Source organism: Loxodonta africana, chromosome 21 (genome assembly GCF_030014295.1).
Source record: "Loxodonta africana isolate mLoxAfr1 chromosome 21, mLoxAfr1.hap2, whole genome shotgun sequence".
Classification (NCBI taxonomy): Eukaryota; Metazoa; Chordata; class Mammalia; order Proboscidea; family Elephantidae; genus Loxodonta; species Loxodonta africana.
The window spans coordinates 30,988,172-31,009,974 of NC_087362.1; the positions used below are offsets into that span (position 1 = coordinate 30,988,172).

The 21,803-nt window shown below is 44.0% G+C and overlaps 1 protein-coding gene across 3 annotated transcripts in view; it reads left to right on the forward strand.

Annotated features, from left to right (window-relative positions):
- Window positions 1-426: 426 nt before the first annotated feature.
- The window catches only part of ZCCHC14 (zinc finger CCHC-type containing 14), a 77,088-nt gene continuing 55,711 nt past the window's right edge, over window positions 427-21,803 (forward strand). For all 3 annotated transcript variants that reach the window (XM_023558088.2, XM_064273679.1, XM_023558089.2), the window contains exon 1: window positions 427-1,022. In XM_023558088.2, coding sequence (XP_023413856.2) covers window positions 459-1,022 — 564 coding nt within the window. In that variant the 5' untranslated portion in view covers window positions 427-458. The remainder of the gene's footprint in view (window positions 1,023-21,803) is intronic.

Below are 21,803 nucleotides of genomic sequence, written 5' to 3' on the forward strand. Positions count from 1 at the left end.
TCGAGCGAGCGCGGCCCGAGGCGCCGGCTAACGGCGGCGCTCGGCTAAGGCGCGGGCGCGGCGGCATGGCCGGGGGGCCCCCGCCGGGGAGCGGCCCGCACTGACAGACGCTGCGGCGCGGGGGGAGATGGGGGCGGCCGCCTCCCGGGCGACGACGACGACGAGGAGCAGCCGCCGCCGCCGCCGCGCACCGTCCGCCGCTGGGGACGGGCGCCGGGAAGGAGCCTCCCCGTGAGCGGGGGGCCCGAGGCCGCTCGCCGCCGCCGCCCCCGGCCGCCCCCGGCCGCCGGCCCCTGGCGGGGGGCTCGGCCGCGCCCCCGCCGCCGCCGCGCGCGCCCGGCCCGGCCCCGCGCGCCCCCGGCCCCGGCGCGCCCCGCTCCCCGCGCGCCCCCGGCCCCGGCGCGCCCCCGGCCCCGGCTCGGCCGGCCCCGGGCAGGCGGCGCGGCGCGGGCGGCAGCATGGTGGAGAAGCGGTGCCCGCTGCAGAGGGACAGCGTGTACCGCTGGTTCTCGGAGCTGCCGTCGCCGCAGCGCGTGGAGTTCCTGTGCGGCCTGCTGGATCTGTGCATCCCGCTCGAGCTGCGCTTCCTGGGCTCGTGTCTGGAGGACCTGGCGCGCAAGGACTACCACTCGCTGCGCGACTCGGAGATCAAGGCCAACAACCCGGCCGACCTGGGCAGCCTCACCAACCTGACGGACGAGGTGGTGCGCAGCAAGCTGCTGGTGTCGCTGGCGCTGCTGGGCTCGGAGCAGCGCGAGGCGGCGGGCGTGCTGTACCGCACGCTCACGCACATCGACTCGGTCATCCACAACTACGGGCTGCAGCTCAACGAGGGCCGCACGGGCGATGAGTTCCTGCTGCTGTTCACCATGGCCTCCAACCACCCGGCCTTCAGCTTCCATCAGAAGCAGGTGCTGCGCCAGGAGCTCACGCAGATCCAGAGCAGCCTGAGCGGCGGCCACGGCGGCGGCCACGGCGGGGGCAAGGGCGCACCCGGGCCCACATGCCCGGCCTGCCACAAGGTGCGCCCCGCGGGGCCCCGGGCGGGGAGGAGGGCCCCCCGGGCAGGGAGACTGACTCTCCGGGCGGGGAGGAGGGCCCTCAGGCGGGGAGGAGGTTCCCCCAGGTGGGGAGACTGACTCCCCGGGCGGGGAAGACGGCCCCCCAGGCGGGGAGACTGACTCCCCGGGCAGGGAGGAGGGCCCTCAGGCGGGGAGGAGGTTCCCCCAGGCGGGGAGACTGACTCCCCGGGCGGGGAAGACGGCCCCCCAGGCGGGGAGACTGACTCCCCGGGCGGGGAAGACGGCCCCCCAGGCGGGGAGGAGGTTCCCCCAGGCGGGGAGGAGGGCCCCCGGGAGCCTGTCAGGGGAGGCTTTGGGATTCGGTGTGAGAGAAACGTGAGGATTTTCAGCTCCGTCGTCGGCAAATGGCCTACATCTTTCCTTCCCCGAGTTCGGGGTGCCTTTGTGCCTTTCCCTTCAGATTGTCATCTGGAAAAGTGGTAAAGCCTTTGTTCCCCTAATCGGGCTCTTGGGTCGAAGATAACAGTTACACATCGTGTCTCGTCTTCGTTTTTCCAAATCTGGCGTTGATTACCAGAAAAGGAAGGAACTGGCGGCTGGTGCCAAAGGCGCTGGTGAGGCTGAGATTGGAAGGCGCTGGAACCTTAGAGACGGCCGCCACTGGCGTTGTTAGAGCCCCTGAAGATCGTGTGTGCGGTCGTCGCGGGTTCACATCGCCTGGGATGTAGCGGTGGTCGTCGCTCGGGCAGTGGGGATAAGCCGCAGTGTGTGTGTGTGTGTGTGTGTGTGTGTGTGGTATGTTTTAAAAGACTGGCTATATTTGAAGGCTGTAACAGAAAAGGCTTTTGCATACACATCCTTGTGCGTGTGAAACATTTATTGATGGGTTCTCTGCCTTCCTGTGTAGAAACAAACCCAGGCTGACTTGGGGTCGAGGGCGCCGGATGGTGGCCGTCTCCAGTCTTCCCGTGTGGGTGTCCTAAGGAACGTTAGATTTGGTTAACCATCTCCTGTCGCCAAGTTAAATAGGAAGAGCATGGTACTCATCCGCATGGAAACTCTCTGAACTTATGTGTTTCAAAATGGTGGAACTTCTAAGTGTTTGGGGCTCAAACTTACTTTCAGCAGCCCCCTGGTGCCAAAATTTGCCACCTAAATACTCGAAATAAAAGCCTTCTCTTTGACAAAGTGCAGCGTGTAGGTTTCAGTTGCAGTGTCTTTCTTTGGAAACCAAGGTCGCGCTGGACCACTTGTTGGGAATGCCTCTTTGCAGTGTTTTTAAGCTCTTGGCTTTTAAGTCTGTTTTTGAAGGTAAGCATTTGCTATGACCTTGCTTTGATGAAGCGGCTGAGAAAACCCTCTGGTTTTCTGGCTTTTTTTTTTTTTTTTAAAGCTGTCTCTCAACACTGGATTGAGGCTTTTTAAAATGTCTTTCTCTAAGAAGTGGTTGTGGAGTATGCGTTGGTTTTTATTGATGTCTTTTTTTTGTGTGTGTGTGAAATTTATCTCCAGGACTATGGCTTTCTTTTTATTAAGTGTTTTTTTTAATTCCCACCCTAAATTCCATGTGTGTGCTGTGCAGAGAAAGGTTTTTCCAGCTGTAAACAAATGAATAGCAAGGTCCTAGAAAATGTAGTTTGTGAAGCTGAGTAGGCTGGGAGATGCCAGTGAATCATAACCCGTTCATAGAATTTCAGTCCTTTAGGATCGGTTTCATGTGCTTTCAGTCTTAGGTTTAAATGCTATGTGCTAATCATTTGTATGCTTTTTACTATGGTTGGAGATCTGCACTCTAAGGAAATTCTTTTGCGTACGTAGATATATCTCTTTGTAAAAGCAGAAGGTGCCCCCAAGGGAAATCTAGAACATAGGTATTTTTTATGGGAGAGTCTTTCTGTCCAGCAAAATAGCCCTTCATGAAGGGCTAATCTGTCTCTTCAGGTCCCAGGGCTGCCTTTACAGCTGTGTTACCTGGGCCAGGTTCCCCAGCCTCTCAGATTGTTTCCCTTTTGGAATAGAGAGGCATATTACCCTCCTCATAGGCTTTCTGGAGGTTTGAATAAGTTAATGTATGTAAAGTGTCCAGGCAGGTGTTCAGTAAGTGCTTCTTTCTCTTCCATGTGCTCTTTTGATTTTTGTTGTTAATTTTTATAGAGGAGCGCTAATGTGAAGCCAGGCACATTTTTATGAAGTGAAATATTTATGTCTTGACCAGAAAGTGTTTTCTAAATTGATTTTTGAATAGTTGCTTGGATTTAACAATTGTTTTTCTTCATCCTTGGAGATTTGGGTAATTCCAAAGGATTCTTAAGCCAGAGTTAAAAAATGAGCAGCCGTGAGACCATTGCTTGCATGTTTCAGAACAGTTCTGGTGTTGAGTTTCCCCTGTATCCTGGCTAAACTGATCTTATTCAAATTCCAGTTAACTTGCTGTTCCTTTGGTGCTTTGAAGCTAAGACCTTTGCCTGGAATAGACAGCTTGAATGAAATCTAACGTTTAGGCATTGTGCTTTCTAAGTTTCTCTCGATGTAATGAATGTAAATGAAGAAGCAACCCCCTGAAAGCTCTGTTTGCATTTCCTCTGTAAACTCCTTGTATTTTGTTTTAAACTCTTGTGTTTGTCCTCTAAATAGATAGATTTTGATTGATTGAAGTTGTATTTCCTTTAACTGTATTTTCTGATAGTGATTTTTTGCAGTTGCTTCTCTGAACCTTTGCTGTCTTTATTAAAATTCTTACTGCTTCGAGGAGTTCTAGAAGTTTGAAAGTGTGGGGGAGTGTAAGAGACTTACTGTCAGAAAAGGAAGTATTTGTAGCATTAACGCTCGTGGTAGATTGAAGTACTTTTACTCAGCTTAGTACTGACAGTACTGTAGACTTGCTGTCCTTTAAGATGTTCCAGAATGCTAACTAGTTCCAGTAGTTGGGTTTGGACTTAACGACTGAGCTCTGTCTTTTATTTTATTTAAATATGAAGCTATGGTTTTGGAAATAGTGTAAATTTGTCCTGTGCAGTCTTTTCTTTGGAGCCCTGGTAGCACAGTGGTTAAGAGCTACTGCTCCTAACCAAAAGGTTGGCAGTTCGAACCTACCAGTTGCTCCTTGGAAATTTTATGGGGCAGTTCTGCTCTGTCTTATAGGGTCACTATGAGTAGGAATTGACTCAATGGCAATGGGTTTAGTGTTTTCTTTGTGTAAATGATAATGTGCTGTGGGCTATGGTATATGCTTGTTATTGTTCAATAACAGCTTTATTGAGATAAAATTCACGTAGCATAAAATTCACTCTTTAAAAGTATACAGTTCAGTGTTTTTTAATATGTAAGGTTGTGCAACCGTCACCACTGTTTAATTTCAGAATATTTTCATCATCCCAAAAAGAAGCCCTGTACCCAACAATCATTCCCCATTTGCCCTCATCCCAGCCCCTGACAACCACTAGTCTTTCTGTCTCTCTAGATTTGTCAATTCTGGACATTTCATAGGGATAGAATTATCCAATAGGTGGCCTCTTTGTGTCTGGCTTCTTTCACTTAGCTTGTTTTCAAGATTCACCAAGTTGTAGTAAGCATCAGTGCTTGCTTCCTTTTTTAAGGTGGAATAACGTTTAATGGATGGACCACGTTTTGTTTATCCAGTCATCAGTTGATGGACATTTGGGTTGTTTTATATGCTTATCTTTAGACTTCTTTTCTTTCATGCCTAGTAGGCTCTTTGTCTTCTTATACCTAACACTTGACAAATTGTGGAGCACTGTCAGCACATCGCTGCTCTGGGGGACCTCGCTGTCACTGTGCTGTGTGGTGGATTGCTAAGTGTTGTGCAAAGAGCTGGGTGGATCTGCCTTGTCCTCTCTGAGGGACTGCAGTTACAGTGGCAAAGAGCCTACTTTGCTTCAGAGCCTTGAAGTGTTCCGTTGTTTGTCAGGGAAGCTGTTTCATACTTTACAGGTGTGGAGACGTAGGCGTGGTGACCAGAGCCTGTGTTCAAGTCTTAGCTCTAGCCCTTACTAGCAGGGTCAGTTTGAGTGCTCACGTGACCCATATGTTTCAGAATCTTCCTGATACGGATAATAACCATATTACTTCCTGAGGCTGCTGTGTGTTTTCCAAGAAGGTGCTGGGCACCGGGACATGTGTGGCGATGGTCTTCTTTGGGGTGTATGTTCTGTGGTAGCGTTGTGGAGCCATCAGCCACGGTTTATACGCTGAGTGCCCCAGTGGTTAGCACTGTAAGAACGCAGAATGCTGTGGCCCCACACAAATACTGTGAGTGAACCATGCTCATAATCTCTTGCCCAAGGCAAGCAACAGTTTATACTTGGGTGCTTTTCCTAAGCTGTTGGAAATAATTGCAGTTCAAAGGTGAAACATCAGGTAGTTTGTCCTGTGGTTATCATGTGAGGTACAAATGGCCTCCTTTGGTTTCTGCTTTAACCCTAAACTCTGTGCCTGTTGCAGCTGACAGTACTCCAGCATTCCCGAAGAGCGGACTTTGTCTGGAGCAGCTGTTATTATCGCTAACGGCTAAAGGAATGGCTGTGGCCTGAAGGCACTGTTTTGTCTCCACCTTTAACATTTGTTCTGGGCAGCTGAGAACTGTCCAGACCATGAACTTAAGTCTCTGAAGGACCTCTGGGTGTCTTCCTATATGTTATTTCGTTTATTATGTTACTGAAGATAATATCCTAAAACGTATTTGGATTTTTTTTTTTCCCCTGGGCAAGCTGTTACAGGTCTGTGTAAAAGACTGTCCTCATTTGTATAGTGAAGTACACAGTAGAGGAATTGAGCCCTCCTGTGAGGCATTTTTAATTGTTTTCTCGTCTGTATATTTATTGAAAATGAAAACCGAATCACATCTTCTTGGAGTTGCAACAGTACTGCTGTTCTGCTGTATAGTGGCTTGGGTTATGTGGCACTTTTATTACCGTCCTTTGCCCCCACGTGAAATGAAGGCCATTTATTTTCACGAGCTAGTCCACATTTTGACTTACTCAGCTCAACAGACGTTTTTTGAGCTCCTGTTTTATTTTGTATTCCGGAATGTGGTTGTAGAACAGGTGATTTTTTGGTCATATTAGAGTGTAATGAATGCGTAATGTGATAATATCGTTTGTACATGTTAAAGAATAATTAGAGATAAACATCATCATTAGTCTTGTTTCTTAAGTTTTTGAAGCTCATTACTTTTTTAGTCTTCATTTTACCTCGTTTTCTTCTGCCCTGTATTCTTCATTCACCTTCCTTTTGGATGGAAGATGCTTTGGATTAATACATATTTTTCTAACCGGTGAACATATGACTTACACAACTTCAGACAAGGTAGTAGAAGGTACACATGCTGATTGATTGTGTACTTCTTGAATTGGGAACTGCTGACCTCCTTAGGGAAACCCTGGTGGTGTAGTGGTTAAGAGCTATAACAAACCAAAAGGTGGGCAGTTTGAATCCACCAGGTGCTCCTTGGAAACCCTATGGGGCAGTTCTATTCTGTCCAAAAAAAAAAAAAAACCGCTGCTGTCAAGTGGATTCTAACTCATAGTGATCCTGTCCGGTAGGAATGTCCTATGGAGATGTTCCTGGGTGGCCACAAATGGTTAAGTGCTTGGCTGCTGACTGAAAGATTGATGGTTTGAATCCACTCAGAGGCATCTTGGAAAAAAGGCCTGGTGATCTACTTTAAAAAAAATCAGCCACCGAAAACCCTACAGAGCACGGTTCTTCTCACACACGGGTTGCCATGAGTTGGAATCAACTTCACAGCAGCTGGTCTCTGCACATCCTTAAAAAAGACTGTTAATAAATGAAAAGAACATTTTTATTGCCTAGGAAAAATAATTTCTACTTCAGTATTCTTTTTTTTTTCCCCTCCTAAAATGGATTAGGTTTTAGAAAAATATCTTTTGGCTGTTTCTTTCTCAAGAAATTTCCAGAGTAGTAGTTATTCTTGTTTAAGAACTATTGCCACAAATTCGCTAGTTAGTTTACAGATCATTGAAACGTTTCTGATTTCGACAGTTTAGAAATTAGCTTTAATAAGGTAGTTTGACTTTCTCCAGTCTCTGTAGATATTTTGGGTTTTGGCGAGACCTAGCATATGATAGAAACATACTTCTGGCCACAAATGAAGAGAGATAATCAAGAACTAATTAAGTTAAGAATGAACAAAAACAGATTAATTCTTAGCAGTTTCTGTTCTCTGTTAAAAGACCTGAAGTAATTTAGAGTGGAAAGAAGTCAGAGGCAAGACCATATCTTTCAGGTAGTTGATATTCTAACAGCTATTTGTAATATATGATCAGGGCATAAGGAGGTTAGACTGGACGGAATCGACTCGAAGCCACCGGATGGGTAAGCGTGGTACGCACAGGACTTAAATAGAACTGTGACAGCATCATGGAGCCGTAGAAAGGAGCACTGTGGGTGTTGAATGTTCTTCACCAATAGAGTTGCCTTTAAAGATGATTTTGGATCTTAAACGGATTTGCAGGTTCATAGAAAAACCACTAGGCCTTGCAATGTCTTATCTGCACCTATAGCCATTCTCAGTTTCTCTTCTCCAGTCCCAGAGGGAGAGGTTTCCTTTCTGTTTAAGGCTAGTCCCTCAGCCTCTGTTTGGATTACACCTTTCTGTTTCCCCAGGGACATTGTCAGGTTAGGTGCCTGAACTTTGCCATTTCCTGTCCCCTTGGCCCCCTCCCCCACACCAGTCTTTGCCCTCCACTGTTTTTCCACTTGGCACATAACCACCTCTGGTTCTCTTGTTTGTCTTTTAAACTGAACAAAGCTGGTACTTTAACATTACCCACCTCTATTAGCCACTCTTCCCTTTGACCCTTCATAGCCAAGTCTTCCACCCCCTCACCCAACAAAAAGCCTGCCCATCTTATTTTCCAGAGGTAGTCTGTTTTTAACAGTTTGATATGTATTTTCTAGACATTTTAATGCATATTCACGTATAAATATATTACTATATTCTGTAAAAACAGCATATGTATTTAAATATAAATCTTACCCGTACATAACCAAAACTAAAACCCAGTGCCATTGAGTTGATTCCGACTCATAGCGACCCTATAGGACAGAGTAGAACTGCCTGACAGAGTTTCCAAGGAGCGCCTGGCAGATTCGAACTGCCGTCTCTTTGCTTAGCCGCTGCAGCATACCCATACATACTACACACACACCCAGACACACAGACACACATACACACACACACACTGAACTATAGTATAGCCAGGCTTCTTGAAAGAATAATTTGGACTTGCTGTCTCTGGTTTCTCATCTTCATTTTTTTTCTCTGCTTCCTGTAACCTCGCTTTTGGCCCCACTACCTCAATGAAAGACAAGTGAATAATCTCTTTAAAAAGTTTTTTTTTTTTTTTAATTAACGTAATCAGAGGTAAACAATTCAAAAGATACAGAAGGATTTGGCTGAAAAGTCCAGAAGACAGGGAAGAAATCAGGGAAGGGCACATAGGGAGCTTGGCGGTTCAGGTGATGTTCTGGTCCTTTACCTGGGTGTTGGTAACATACTAAAAAGTTGGTTACTCTCTTCCTCAGCCATCCAACTTGTGGAGCCTTCCAGAGAGACCTTCTGTGTTTACAAATGCATAAGTGGTGTCCTGCTCTGCACGTGCCTGTCCCTTGCTCTCTTCTCTTGGTGTCTTCCTTGGTGAGGCTTCTGTGTTAGCCCATGGAGTTTCCTCGTTCTGTTTTATGGCTGCCCTGTGTGAATATGTGCTGAGTTAATTAATCAGCCCTGTTGATGGACATGTTGTTACCATCTTTTGCTGTTACAAACTGCAGTGAGTAACAGTACACACTGTTGTTTCACATTTAGGTGTGTGTGTCTGTAGAATAGAAGTGGAATTGGAGGTGTTAAATGGAATGTGCATTTGTAATTATTTTAGAGGTGGGGCCTTTTTATGTCCCTGCCTTTTCTGCAGCAATGTACCAGAGTGCTTGCTTCCCTAGACTTTCAGCCAGCAGGGTGAGTTCCCAGACTTGTCCAGCTTTGCCATTCAGCGAAGTGAAAACTGTATCTCAGTATTTGTTATTAACTGTCATCAGGTCGGCCTCCGACTCATGGTGACCCCGTGCACAATGGCATGAAACATGCCAGGTCCTGTGCCATCCCCACGACCGTTTTGGATCAGCCATGGTGATCCATAGGATTTTTGTTTGCTGATTATCTAAAGTAGATTCCCAGGCCTTTCTTCCTGACCTGTCTGTGTCAAGAAGCTCTGCTGAAACCTGGTCAGCATCATGGCAACACACAGCCTCTGCTGACAGATGGATCGTGGTTGTGGGTGAGGTGGGTGCATCGGCCGGAATTGAACCCTGACCTCTCGCGTGGAAAGTGAGAATCCTACTGCTGAACCACCGCTGCCTCCCGTGTCTCAGTGTAGTGCAGTTTTGTTTTTCATTCCTCTCATGAGTGAAGTTGAACATTTTTGAAGTGAGCCATTTTATTTATTTTTGGTGAGTGTGCATATCCTTTGTCCTCCTGTGTTGGTTTATTGGTCTTTTCGTCAAATAAAAAAATTATTATTAGGAACTGTTTAAGTTCCAAGGAAATGGTCCTTTTTTCTGTAATAGAAGTTACAAGTGTTTGTTTTCCAGTTTTTTTATCTTGTCTTTTGACTTTGACTGCAGGTTTTTTAAAATGTCATATCTCTCCGTCTTTTCTTTTATGACTTCTGGGTTTCATGCACTGGTTTAGAAACGCCTTCCACGCTTACATTATAAAAGTATTCCCCTATGGTGTCGTCTGGTCCGGAACTTACATGGTTTTGTTTCTTAAATTTAAATCCTTGATCCATCTGGAATTTATTTTGGTGTAAAGTACAAAGCTAGCTTTATTTTTTCCAGATGACTACCCAGTTGTCCCAGTGCCATTTGTTGAATAATCCATCTTTCCCCTCACATTTAAAATTATATTTGGGTTTACTTTTATTCTGCTTCACTGATGTCTTTATCTGAAATGGCCTCTTTTTTGACAGATTCCTTGGATACTTTTCAAGCCTTGTCTGTCTTTATCTCTCAGTAGTTTTGTGGTTTTTCTGCCAATTGGAATCCCTGGAGGAGCCCTGGTGGCGAAGTGGTTAAAATGCTTGATTGCTAACTGAAAGGTCAGCACTTCTAACTCACCAGCCACTCTGCGGGAGAAAGATGTGGCAGTCTGCTTCCATAAAGATTTACAGCTTTGGAAACCCTGTGGGGCAGTTCTCCTCTGTCCCATAGGGCTGCAGTATGTCAAAATCACCTGGACAGTAGTGAGTTTGGTTTGGTGTGTCCCCCCCTTCCCCTTTGCTGGTTTATGGCTCTGGGTGTGGCCTGGGCGGCCAGCTGTGCTGCTGCTGCTCCTTCTCCTCTTCTCTGGGCGTTTGTTTTCGGTGTCTTCGGTCATTTAATTCTTGCCTGCTTTCCTGCCCTTTTGTTGATGGTGCTCCTCAGACTTTGTCTCCTTTTTTTTTTCTCTTCTCTTTCTTTTTACTGTGTAATTCATGACATTTTCAGGTATGCTTTTGCCAAACTCGCTGATGAATCCAGAATCTATATACCTTACTAGACCTTGAGTTCTAACTAGAGGTTGTACGGATAACTCCAAAGGCAAATTTCTCTCGCCCTATCCCTTAACCTGCCCTTGCTATATTCTCTACCCTCCTGCAAGCCAGAAAGCCAAGACTTTTAAGTGTTCTGCCCTTTTTTATCCCCTCCAACCAGTTTGTCACCACATGCAATTGATCCTAAATAGCCTTATAGATTTGTTCTTCTTTAACATCCTGCAGCTCCAGTTCAGCTCTGTCTCTCGCCTCTCTTTCTTCCTCTCTCTTTTCCCTTCCTCAGCACACTTGGCATGACTGTCACATGTACGGCACACTTCTCTGTAGGCCGACTTAGATTTTTGGGCTGTTTGCCAGGGAGCTAGGACATAGATTAAAATAGCCTTCAGGGAACAAGCTAACCCTAGCATAGCTCCACTCCTCCTCTGAGTCAAGAACGCTGGAATGCAGTGAGTGATGCTCTCCTTTTAGAATAAAGCTGAGGTCATTGTTTAATGTCTACAAGAAACAGCTTTGTAGTTGCTCTGTTGTATGTGTGTGTGCCTGTGTCTTTAATTAAATCATTCAGAAATTTTGGCATCTTAACTATTTTTAGAAATGACAGTGACATGCCCAACTTCTGACCTTGCCCTGGGTCTGGTCTATTATACCTTCTAGTGCCCCAGACCTTGCTCTTAGCCTCTAACAACAGTTTCCATGGTGTCATCAGAATGGTCTTCCTAAAATGCGTGCAGGAGTGTTATTCCCTGGCCTGCAGCTCTTGGCATGGTGTGCCTTTTGTGACTGCTCGTTGCCTGTCAGTCCTCACCACTGCCTGTACCTGCAGTTGTTCATATTCACTCTGTTCCCTCTGTCCTCGGAGCACCTCTGCCTGCCGCTCTGTTCCCTCTGTCTTCTGAGCACCTCTGTCTGTACCTGCAGTTGTTCGTATTCACTCTGTTCCCTCTGTCCTCTGAGCACGTCTGTCTGTACGTGCAGTTGTTTGTATTCACTCTGTTCCCTCTATCCTCTGAGCACCTCTGTCTGTACCTGCAGTTGTTTGTATTCGCTGTGTTCCCTCTGTCCTGTGAGCTCCCCTGTCTGTACCTGCAGTTGTTTGTATTCACTCTCTTCCCTCTGTCCTGTGAGCTCCCCTGTTTGTACCTGCAGTTGTTTGTATTCGCTGTGTTCCCTCTGTCCTGTGAGCTCCCGTCTCTACCTGCAGTTACTTGCATTTGCTCTGTTCCTTCTGTCCTCTGAGCTCCCCTGTCTGTACCTGCAGTTGTTTGTATTCGCTGTGTTCTCTCTGTCCTGTGAGCTTCCCTGTCTGTACCCGCAGTTGTTCCTATTCTCTCTTGTCCTCACTGTCCTCTGAGCCTTTGTAGATGCTCTTCCCTCATATTGGACACCTACTTAACCGCAGCAGCCCCACCCCCCATTTCTTGGCTCAGACGTGCCAACCCTTGATACTTACATTATTTCCTTCTATGCTGGACTTGACCGTACTATGTTACTATGGATTTCTTTAAATTTCCATTGTAGGACTTGGACCTCTTTAAGGGCAGAGTCTGACTTTCCTCTTTGAATTGCCGGAACCTAGCAGTTCTTGACACCTAATTGGGGCTCTTTTCCTATGAGCATCTGTGCAAACCTAGTGTTATGAAAAGTCACTGTCGTGAAAACTTTTTTTTCCTTTCTGCTTTTTTTTCCCTATAGCCATATTAGTAATACCTGTTACCAGCTTCATTATTTTTCCTTAGTTGGTTTTATCCAGTGACTGTGTTTATTATGTTTCATATACTGTAGATTATAGTGAATTTGAACATGATACTATCTGTATTCTGTTTTCTTATTCTCGATTGTAAAAATATTTTTCAAAAGGTGCCATGCAGGTTTTCATTGAGAGAAACTCTTTGAGCATCGTAGTCTTGTTTTGTATTAGCCAGATAGCAAAAAACAAGTTTATGAACAATAAAACTGATATTTGGGGAGAAAGTTGCATGGTATTCTGATGATCGTGTAGACTTGTCTACATGGAGGTATGTTTGGATTAATGTTTCTAGTTGTAAAAGTAAGAATGTCATTATGTTAAAGCTTAAAAAATTTTAAATCATGGTAAGCCTATATATTTTCATTTACTATAGAATGGCGAACTGAACGACTGTTAAAGTTTATTTTGTGTTTTTTTTATACTTTAAACAGTGAAATCAGATTTATTACAAGGGAGCATTATGCATTCATTTCGTAATTATTTAGGAATTTAACCTAAAAACTTAAGGAGAATTGCTAGGAGGAAATTATTATACCCTTAGGAACTGAGATTCTTAGTGATTCACAGTGAATCTAATTAAAACATGTATATGTAGAAACAACTTCTACATTTTAGAAGTTGTTCCTACATATACATGTTTTAGATTTAAGAAAAGATTTAATTGTTTGAAATAGGAAGAGAAGTACTTTATGAGGAAGAGAAACAATCTCCCTCCATCTCTTTTGGGTATTTTAATAAGATGCAAAAGCTTGAGAATAATGCTAATAACATTGTCATAAAGTTAGTAAAATAGAAATACTCTTCAAACCCAAGGAGTGAAGTCATGTGGGCAGCACTGTGTGGTGTGTTTTGCTCTGTCTGGACACAGTTGCATACAGTACCATTTGGGACTTACCCACTACTTGTGGCGGCATCCGTTCTTTTTCTTACTCCAGGTTCCTGATACAGTGTTTTTCTCATGTCTGGGTACTTTTGCAAGGTGCGGTATTTCTGAGAATACTTGTTTTTGTATTTTTTTCTTTATTTTAGAGAACAGGTATGAAGCTCATGAACCAATATACTGATTTACCTATCATAATGTTTTTTTTCTTCCCAAATTCATCGAGAGGTGAAGTAGAGAACAGGTAGCTAAAGAGAGGGAATGATGTCAATGAGAACAAATTTAAATATTTACTATGTGCAAGGCACTGTTTGAAGTGCTTTGCGTGCATTAATTTATCTAATGCTGATAACAGCTCAATGAACTAGGCAGTATTTTTCTTCCAATTTTAGCAATGGGCACAAAAAGGTTAAGTGATTTGCCGAAAGTGACAGTAAGTGGCTCTTTTTATAATGGAAAGGCAAAATGATAAGTTAAGAATCACATCACTAGAGTGAGAGGGAAAACCTGAAGACTGTGAAATGAGAGGGAAAACAGGAGACCGAAACGCTGGGTGACTTGTCACAGTCGGAGGTGTAGTTTCCCTCACAGCTTTTGATAGCACTGCCAGTGTCCATTGCTACCACTAGGCTCAATACTGACTTATTGTTTGAAAGCTGCTGTCTTTCATAACACAGTTCCTCTTCCACCTACCTCCACCCCCAGTCACTCATTTTTATTCATTCAGTAAAACAAAACTTCAGCTCAGAATCCTTAGTACTATAGTAAAATATTTTGTTTTTTTTATTTAAACGTAAATACTATGTTTAGTTAAATGCACACAATTTTAGTGTGTCATTTAAGTTTGGTTTGAATTTTGAGAAATGCATAAACATGTCACAAACCTTTGTCAAGATATAAAACAGTATTATCATTCTAGAAAATTCTCTTGTGCCATTTTTCCAGTCAATCCTCACCCTCAGTCCCTGCCTCCTGGAGGGAACCAGCAATTCTGCTTTTTTCCACCATTGATTAGTTTTACCTATTCTAGAATTTCATAAGCCCATCCAAGGGAATTTTTTTTTTTTTAGTTCTAGTATTTTCCGTTTGGTACTTTTCTAGTTCCTATTTCTCTTCTGAGATATCCTGTTGGTACATTTATTGGGAGCATATTTTCCTTTGTGTTCTTGAGCAGAGAGATGATAACTGCTTAATAATCCTAGCCTGCAAATTCCAACATATGGATCATCTTAGAGTTGGTCTCAATTGATGGTGTTTTTTCTTTGTATGGGTCATGCTTCTCTGTTTCTTTACATGTCCAATAATTACGGATTGCTTCTTGGATTTTTTGAATGATACCTTGTAGAAACTCTTGATTTTGTTATATCCTCTTGAAGAATATTGATTTTTGTTGTTGTTGTTTTGTTTTAGCAGCTTGTAAATTTGGCTAGACTCAGATTCCAGAAAGCCTTCCCTGTGTCGATCAGCAGCTAAAAATCTCTGTTCTTTCCATCTTAGCTTGGCTCCTTGAAGTCGCCCTGTGCATTATTTCAGGGCTCACACAGATTTGGGCAGTTTATGTGCAGAATTTGGTGTTCCCCTTCCAAGGCTCTCTCGTTTCTGGGGTTTCTGCCTCACTTTCCAGCAACTGCAGTCTACCAGAGTTCTGATCTCTGGTTTTTCAAGCCAGTAAGACTGTGGAGTTCTGTCTGAGTTTTAGCTGCTTCATTTACTCATGGGGTCACCATGAGCTGGAATCAACCCAACGGCAGTGGGAAATCACCCAGTGCTAGTCTCTTATTCCAAGTGTAAACCTCCCTCTAGTTTCTGCCTGCTTTTGGTCGTGTTACAGGGCCTCCAGTTTGTTGTTTTTTATGCTTCGTCCAGAGTTTATAGTTATCTGCAAGAGGATTGGTCCAACTACTCAGCTATTTTTGGAAGTAGAACCACCTGCTTTTTATAATTCAAGTGTTGTGGTAAATATGGACCATATGTTCTAGGAAAGAGTAATTCTTCCTGAGGAAGCGTAGCTGTGAAAGAGAGTTTTACACTGTCACATTTGCCTTTCTAGAGAATAAGGTACTGTGCAGAGGAAAAGAAGCTAGCTGGCCTGGTACCTTGAAATTAGAAGGTTCATTTGAGACTGCAAATGAGATGATTATATACATTTTCAGATACTTAAAAAACCAAACCAAACCCCTTGCCATTGAGTCAATTCCAACTCATAGCGACCCTATAGGACAGAGTAGACCTGCCTCAGGGGATTCCAAGGCTGTAGTCGTTACAGAGGCAGACTGCCACATCTTTCTCCTGCAGAGCAGCTGGTGAGTTTGAACCACCAGCCTTCTCGTTAGCAGCCAAGTGCTTTAAGCTACCAGGGCTCCTTTCCAGCACTTCTTGTTAGGTGCCGTCAGGTCGGTTCCAACTCGTAGTGGCCCTGTGCTTAACAGAACAAAACACTGCCCAGTCCTGTGCCATCCTCACAGTTGTTGCTGTGTTTGCCCGTTTTTGCAGCCCCTGTGTCAGTCTAACTCGTTGAGGGTCTTTCTCTTTTTCCATGACCAAGTATGATGTCCTTCTCCAGGGACTGGTCCCTCCTGATAACATGTCCTGAGTATGCGAGTCGGGGTCTTGCCATTCTTGCTTCTAAGGAGCGTTCTGGCTATACTTGTTACAAAACAGATTTGTGTGTTTAACACTTAGCAGGTACTAAAAAAGTATAAGGAGAACAGGTGTGTGGGTGAAATTCTGGGGGAAGTGTAAACAGGCAAGTTTGGGCTGTGTCTTAACCGTGGTAGTGGAATTCATTTGGGCATATTCCACTTACCTGTTGGATGCAGGGTCTAGCCATATCTGCTGTGAAAAGCGAGACTTAAATTTCTTGAGACAGCTGAGCCCTTTCTGGTCTGATCTTTCCCTTCATGGCTAGCCAAAAGAGATTGAGTCCCCTTGGCTCTCAGAGGCAACTTTGCCTTGTTCCTAAAGGTCTCCAATAAAGACTCATTGAGTGGAATTTCTGGCTCCTGTAGAAATAAACCAAAACCAAATAAAGGAAACCCTGGTGGCTTAGTGGTTAAGAGCTATGGCTTCTAAACAAAATGTAGGCAGTTCAAACCCACCAGGCGCTCCTTGGAAACTCTTTGCGGCAGCTCTACTCTGTCCTGTAGGGTTGCTATGAGTTGGGATTGACTCGACGACGACGAATTTGGTTTTTAATAGAAATAAAACTCAGCGACCTATTTTATTTATATTTTCCGTACCTTTGATAAATTTTTGTTTTCACCCAGGTGTTCCCTACTCATTTCCAGCTTCTTCAGAAGAATACGCTTGTTCTTTCTTATCCTGGGTGCCCAAATGGTCTATAACTGACTTATGTTATGATTTGTGTCCCAAAGGACCATAAAGTGGCCATTGTAGTGTGCTGACTACTTTGAGTGGTTTATCTCAAGCAATTGAATATTATATTGGGGACCAAAAATGTTCATTGTAGATACGTTTTACTTATTATGATTCACCAGTTTCTCAAGAAGCTCCCAATATTTAAACATACTTCCAGCCAAAATATTCACAGTAATAATATTTTGTGTAGTGTGTACTCATGTCAAAAGGTCTGAAGATAAAAATAACCTACAGTGAACGCCTCCCCTGCCATCATTTTGGATATGCTAGCCCATGGAATATAATTCAAGCTGACATTGCAATGTAAAGGAATAATAACCTTTTTTGGTATTATTCATGTCACATAATTTAAGGTTTTCTCTATGGGCAAGGGACCACCATCCTGAACATACTGTTTTATGTTCAAACACAGTGTGCCTTCAGAGTTTATTAAGAGTGGGTTGCTTGTTGCCACATGGCTGTGCCTTTTAAAATTCTGCTTTTAAAAGTGCTTCTGTATTTTCCCTTGCTGTCTTCTGTTGCATCTTGATGCCCCTGTTGTACCTTTTTCTAGCAACCATTGATTTCTCCCCCTTAAATTCACTGCCTGTTATCTGCTCTGGTCTTATTGGGCTTGTGGTAGTCTGACTGCTCAGAGAGGGATCTTTCTTGCCTACATGTTTGTCATGGATTGAATTGTGTCCCCCGAAAATATGTGTATCAATTTGGCTAGGCCATGATTCCCAGTATTGGGCTGTGATCCACCATTTTATCATCTGATGTGATTTTCCTATGTGTTACAAGTCCTGTTTCTATGATGTTGATGAGATTTGTGGCAGTTACGTTAATGGGGCAGGACTCAATCTGCAAGATTGGATTATGTCTTGAGCCCGTCTCTTTTGAGATATAAAAGAAGCAAGCAGAGAAACATGGGGCCCTCATACCACCAAGAAACAAAAGCCAGGAGAATAGCGGATCCTTTGGACCTGAGGTCCCTGTGCTGAGAAGCTCCTCGACCAGGGAAGATTGATGACAAAGACCTTCCCCCAGAGCTGACAGAGAGAGAAAGCCTCCCCCTGGAGCTGGCACCCTGAACTCAGACTTCTAACCTGTTAGACTGTGACAGAATAAATATTTCTTTGTTACACCCACCCACTTGTGGTATTCCTGTTATAGCAGCACTAGATGACTAAGACAGAATTTGGTACCGGGAATGGGATGCCTCCAAACACTTACCCGTGGAGCTACGCTTGCCAACCTATGAAGCAAGAGAGCTGAGTGCCTTCGGCCGAAGTTTACTGGTGGAGTGGGGTGCCTCCAGGCACTTAAGATGTAGCTAAAGAGCTTTGGAATACTTGCCCCAGCAGGACAGATGCGGGCAGTGAGTCCCAAGGGGCCAAGAAGCTAAGGAACCAGGAAGCAGAAGCTGAAGAGACAAGGAACCCAGGAAGCTGAACTACCTCAGCCTCAAAGGATATGGCCATGACGTCTGGGACCTCAAAGGGTGGAGCCATGGCCTCTGGTGTTTCTAAGGGTGGAGTCTTTAGTCAGATGCACTAGGGAGCAGGGTTGCTGTACCAGTGGGCCTAGAAGATGGAGCGGAAGCACAGGGCCCAGGGGCCCCCACTCAGTATCTGGACAGTATGGCTAACACCTAGAGTCTGGAGGGCAGGGCCATTGCGTAAATGGTCTCAGAGAACAGAGAATTATTTTCAGAACCTTGAGGACTAATGTAATGTGTTGCACTGACTTGCTTTATGCCTGTTACCCCTTCTTACCTTCCATTTTCTCCCATTTGTAATGGAAATGTCTACCTTGTACCTGTTCCACCATTGTACTTTGGAAGCAGGTAACTTGTATTCTAGATTTTGCAGATGAAGGGGAATTTTTGATTTTTGTACTTAGAGTTGATTTAAGACTTTTGGGATGATATGATGGGGTTAATGTGTTTTACATGTGGCAAGGACATGAATTTTTTTTTTTTTTTAATTTTTATTGTCCTTTAAGTGAAAGTTTACAAACCAAGTCAGTCTCTCATACAAAAACTTTAATATACACCTTGCTATATACTCCTAGTTGCTCTCCCTCTAATAAGACAGCACACTCCTTCCCTTTACTCTATTTTCGTGTCCATTCGGCCAGCTTCTGACCCCCTCTTCCCTCTCATCTCTTCTCCAGACAGGAGCTGCCCGCATAGTCTCATGTGCCTACTTGATTCAAGAAGCTCACTCTTCACCAATATCATTTTCTATCCCATGGTCCAGTCTAATCCCTGTCTGAAGAGTTGGCTTTGGAAATGGATCCTAAGGACATGAATTTTTAGGCGGCCAAAGGGTGAAATGTCGTAGATTGAATTGTGTCCCCCAAAAAGATGTGTATCAATTTGGCTAGTGTGATTGTCCACCATTTTGTCATCTGATATGATTTTCCTGTGTGTTGTAAATCCTATCTCTATGATGTTGATGAGATGGGATTAGAGGTAGTTATGTTAATGAGGCAGGACCCAGTCTATAAGACTGGATTATGTCTTGAGCCAATCTCTTGAGATATAAAAGAGAGACACAAGCAGAGAGACATGGGGACCTCATACCACCAAGAAACAAAAGCCAGGGTAGTAGCATGTTCTTTGGACCTGAGGTCCCTGTGCTGAGAAGCTCCTCGACCAGGGAATATTGATGACAAGGACCTTCCCCCAGAGCTGACAGAGAGAGAAAGCCTTCCCTTGGAGCTGGCACCCGAAATTCGGACTTCTAACCTACTGGACTGTGAGAGAATAAATTTTTCTTTGTTCAAGCCATCCCCTTGTGGTATTTCTGTTGTAGCAGCACTAGATGACTAAGACACTCCTGTTCCTCAGTTGATCACAGACCTTTGGATCTTTGTGGTTGGCTCATGATGTAGAACTAGCTCGTGTTGAGTACTTGCTATGTGACAAGTTCTGTAAGAGCCACTTTATGTGGACTCATGCATTTAATCCGGTAACAACCCTTCAAAGTTGATAGTATGATTGTCCTCATTTCACAGAAGAGGGCACAGAGGCTTGGCGATACCACACAGCTAGTGTGAGTAGTAGGGTTGGGATTCTTCCTGAGGTCTCTGTGAATCCAGGGCCAGTGGTTGGAATCACCACAGTGATTCATTCTTTGCACTAATTTTTTTTCTTTGTAGTACATTTTTTTCCTAAGTTGTTTTTTAGTTGTGGAAAATACACATGTAACAAAACCTTTGTCATTTCAACGTTCTTCACATGTACACAGTGATATTAACTTAACGTTCATTATGTTGTTTAATCATCACCTTTATCTGTTCCCAAATTTTTCCATCACCACTAATTTTTATCCAAGACATTATTAGCTCTGGGATTTTTACATAGGAAGTTGATACTATATTCTTCTAACTTCTTTAAATGTTGTCTCCAGTTTGATTAGCAGTTGGACTTCTCTCTGCAGACATCCTGTCATGTGTTGCATAGTCTTTTTAGTGGAGGGTAGTTGAACACAGTGAAAGATAGCCATGTTCAAGCCATGTTCAGCAGAGAAGGTTGACCTCATTGTCTGCTAGAAATTGTAGGAGTAAGTTGCTGGTAGCTAGTGGGTAGGGAGAGAAAGAAGGGTAAAAGGGTAGAATGACAGAAATTATTTTTTTCATGTATACCATACTTGGCAAGATGCTTGGACTCTTCTACATACTAAAGTCACAACTCTATTAAGAAGCTATTTTAATCCCATTTTAGAGTGCTCCATAGCTACGAAGTATTGTCTCTAGGCAAGCTAGGCCTCTGACCTCTAGTTCCATGCTCTTTCTACACTGTTGCATCTCCGGCGGCCAGTGATTCTCAGCTATGGCTGCACCTCTGAATGGAGTCACAGCGTGTTTACAGCTGGGCCTCATCACCGAGATCTGATGTAACTGGTCTGTAGTGTAGGGGTGCCTGCAGAGGAAACTCTAAAGCTCCTCTAGCATGTCTCCTTAGGGCTGAGGATTCCTGGTAGAGGTTACCTACTCTGGAGACTGTATTTTTTAGTGGAAAGCAACAGGAAAGTAAGATTGATTGGGAAGAAATTTGCTTTCTAGTTTCTTCGCTGGGACATGTCTGGAAAGGTACTAGGGCATTCCACAGAGGTTTTTTTTTTTTTTTTTTGAGCAATAATCTTTTTTTTTTTTCTTTCCCTTTTTAATGAGTAGAGTTCTAGGGAAGGAAATATAAAAAGTAATGTTTTTACGTGGAAAATGGTTTTTTTGTTAGCATTGGCTTTCACTTGGCCTAAGTCAGCAAATAACTTTCACTATTAAACTATCTATTTTCTTGTTCTGGTTTTCAGAAACACATAATTACTATTTTAGTAAAATGCTTGCAAATCACTTCTCTTTTTTCTATATTTTTACAGTTGACTTCAAAGTATTTAACAGATGTTATCCCTTCGTCGGCCTCCTGTTATGCACGTGGGCTATTTGGAAAATAAATTGAAAATAAATGAACATATTCTGTTTACCAGAATTTGTTTGGGTTGTAGAAAATTTAAGAGTTCATGTTTAGTACTTGAGGGACACCTGGCCCAGGCCTGCCCCTTGACCTTCCAGGGCTTCAGGCTGTGAGGGCATTTCTGCCTGGCTCTCTTGCATCGGGCATAACACTTTTTATTCCTCCCTGGAAAGCCCTTCCTGTGGGTCTTGGCTGGGCCTCTGTGCCCCTGCTGTCCCCAACTCCCCTTTTACAGGTAGTCCCCAACTTAACAACAGGATTCATCATAAGTCGATTCTGATACAAGTCGAATACCTTTTTTTAATTTTCATTATTATTGCCTTTTATTATCAGTGTCTTTATAAATCCAGTCTTTATTTGTCTTTGGGGTTAGAAATATTGCATATAAACTTACAGATATATTTTAACGTAGTATGTAATACATATTACTAACAATACCAAAACCCACTGCCATTGAGTCACAGCCTGAAGCCCTGGAAGGTCAAGGGGCAGGCGTGGGCCAGGTGTCCCTCAAGTACTAAACATGAACTCTAAATTTTCTACAACCCAAACAAATTCTGGTAAACGAAATATGTTCATTTATTTTCCAAATAGCCCACGTGCATAACAGAAGGCCAAGGAAGGGATATAGCTACCCTATAGGACAGAGTAGAACTGCCCCAGTAGAGTTTCCAAGGAACGGCTGGTGGATTTGAACTGTCAGCCTTTTGGTTAACAGACTTAACCACTGTGCCACCAG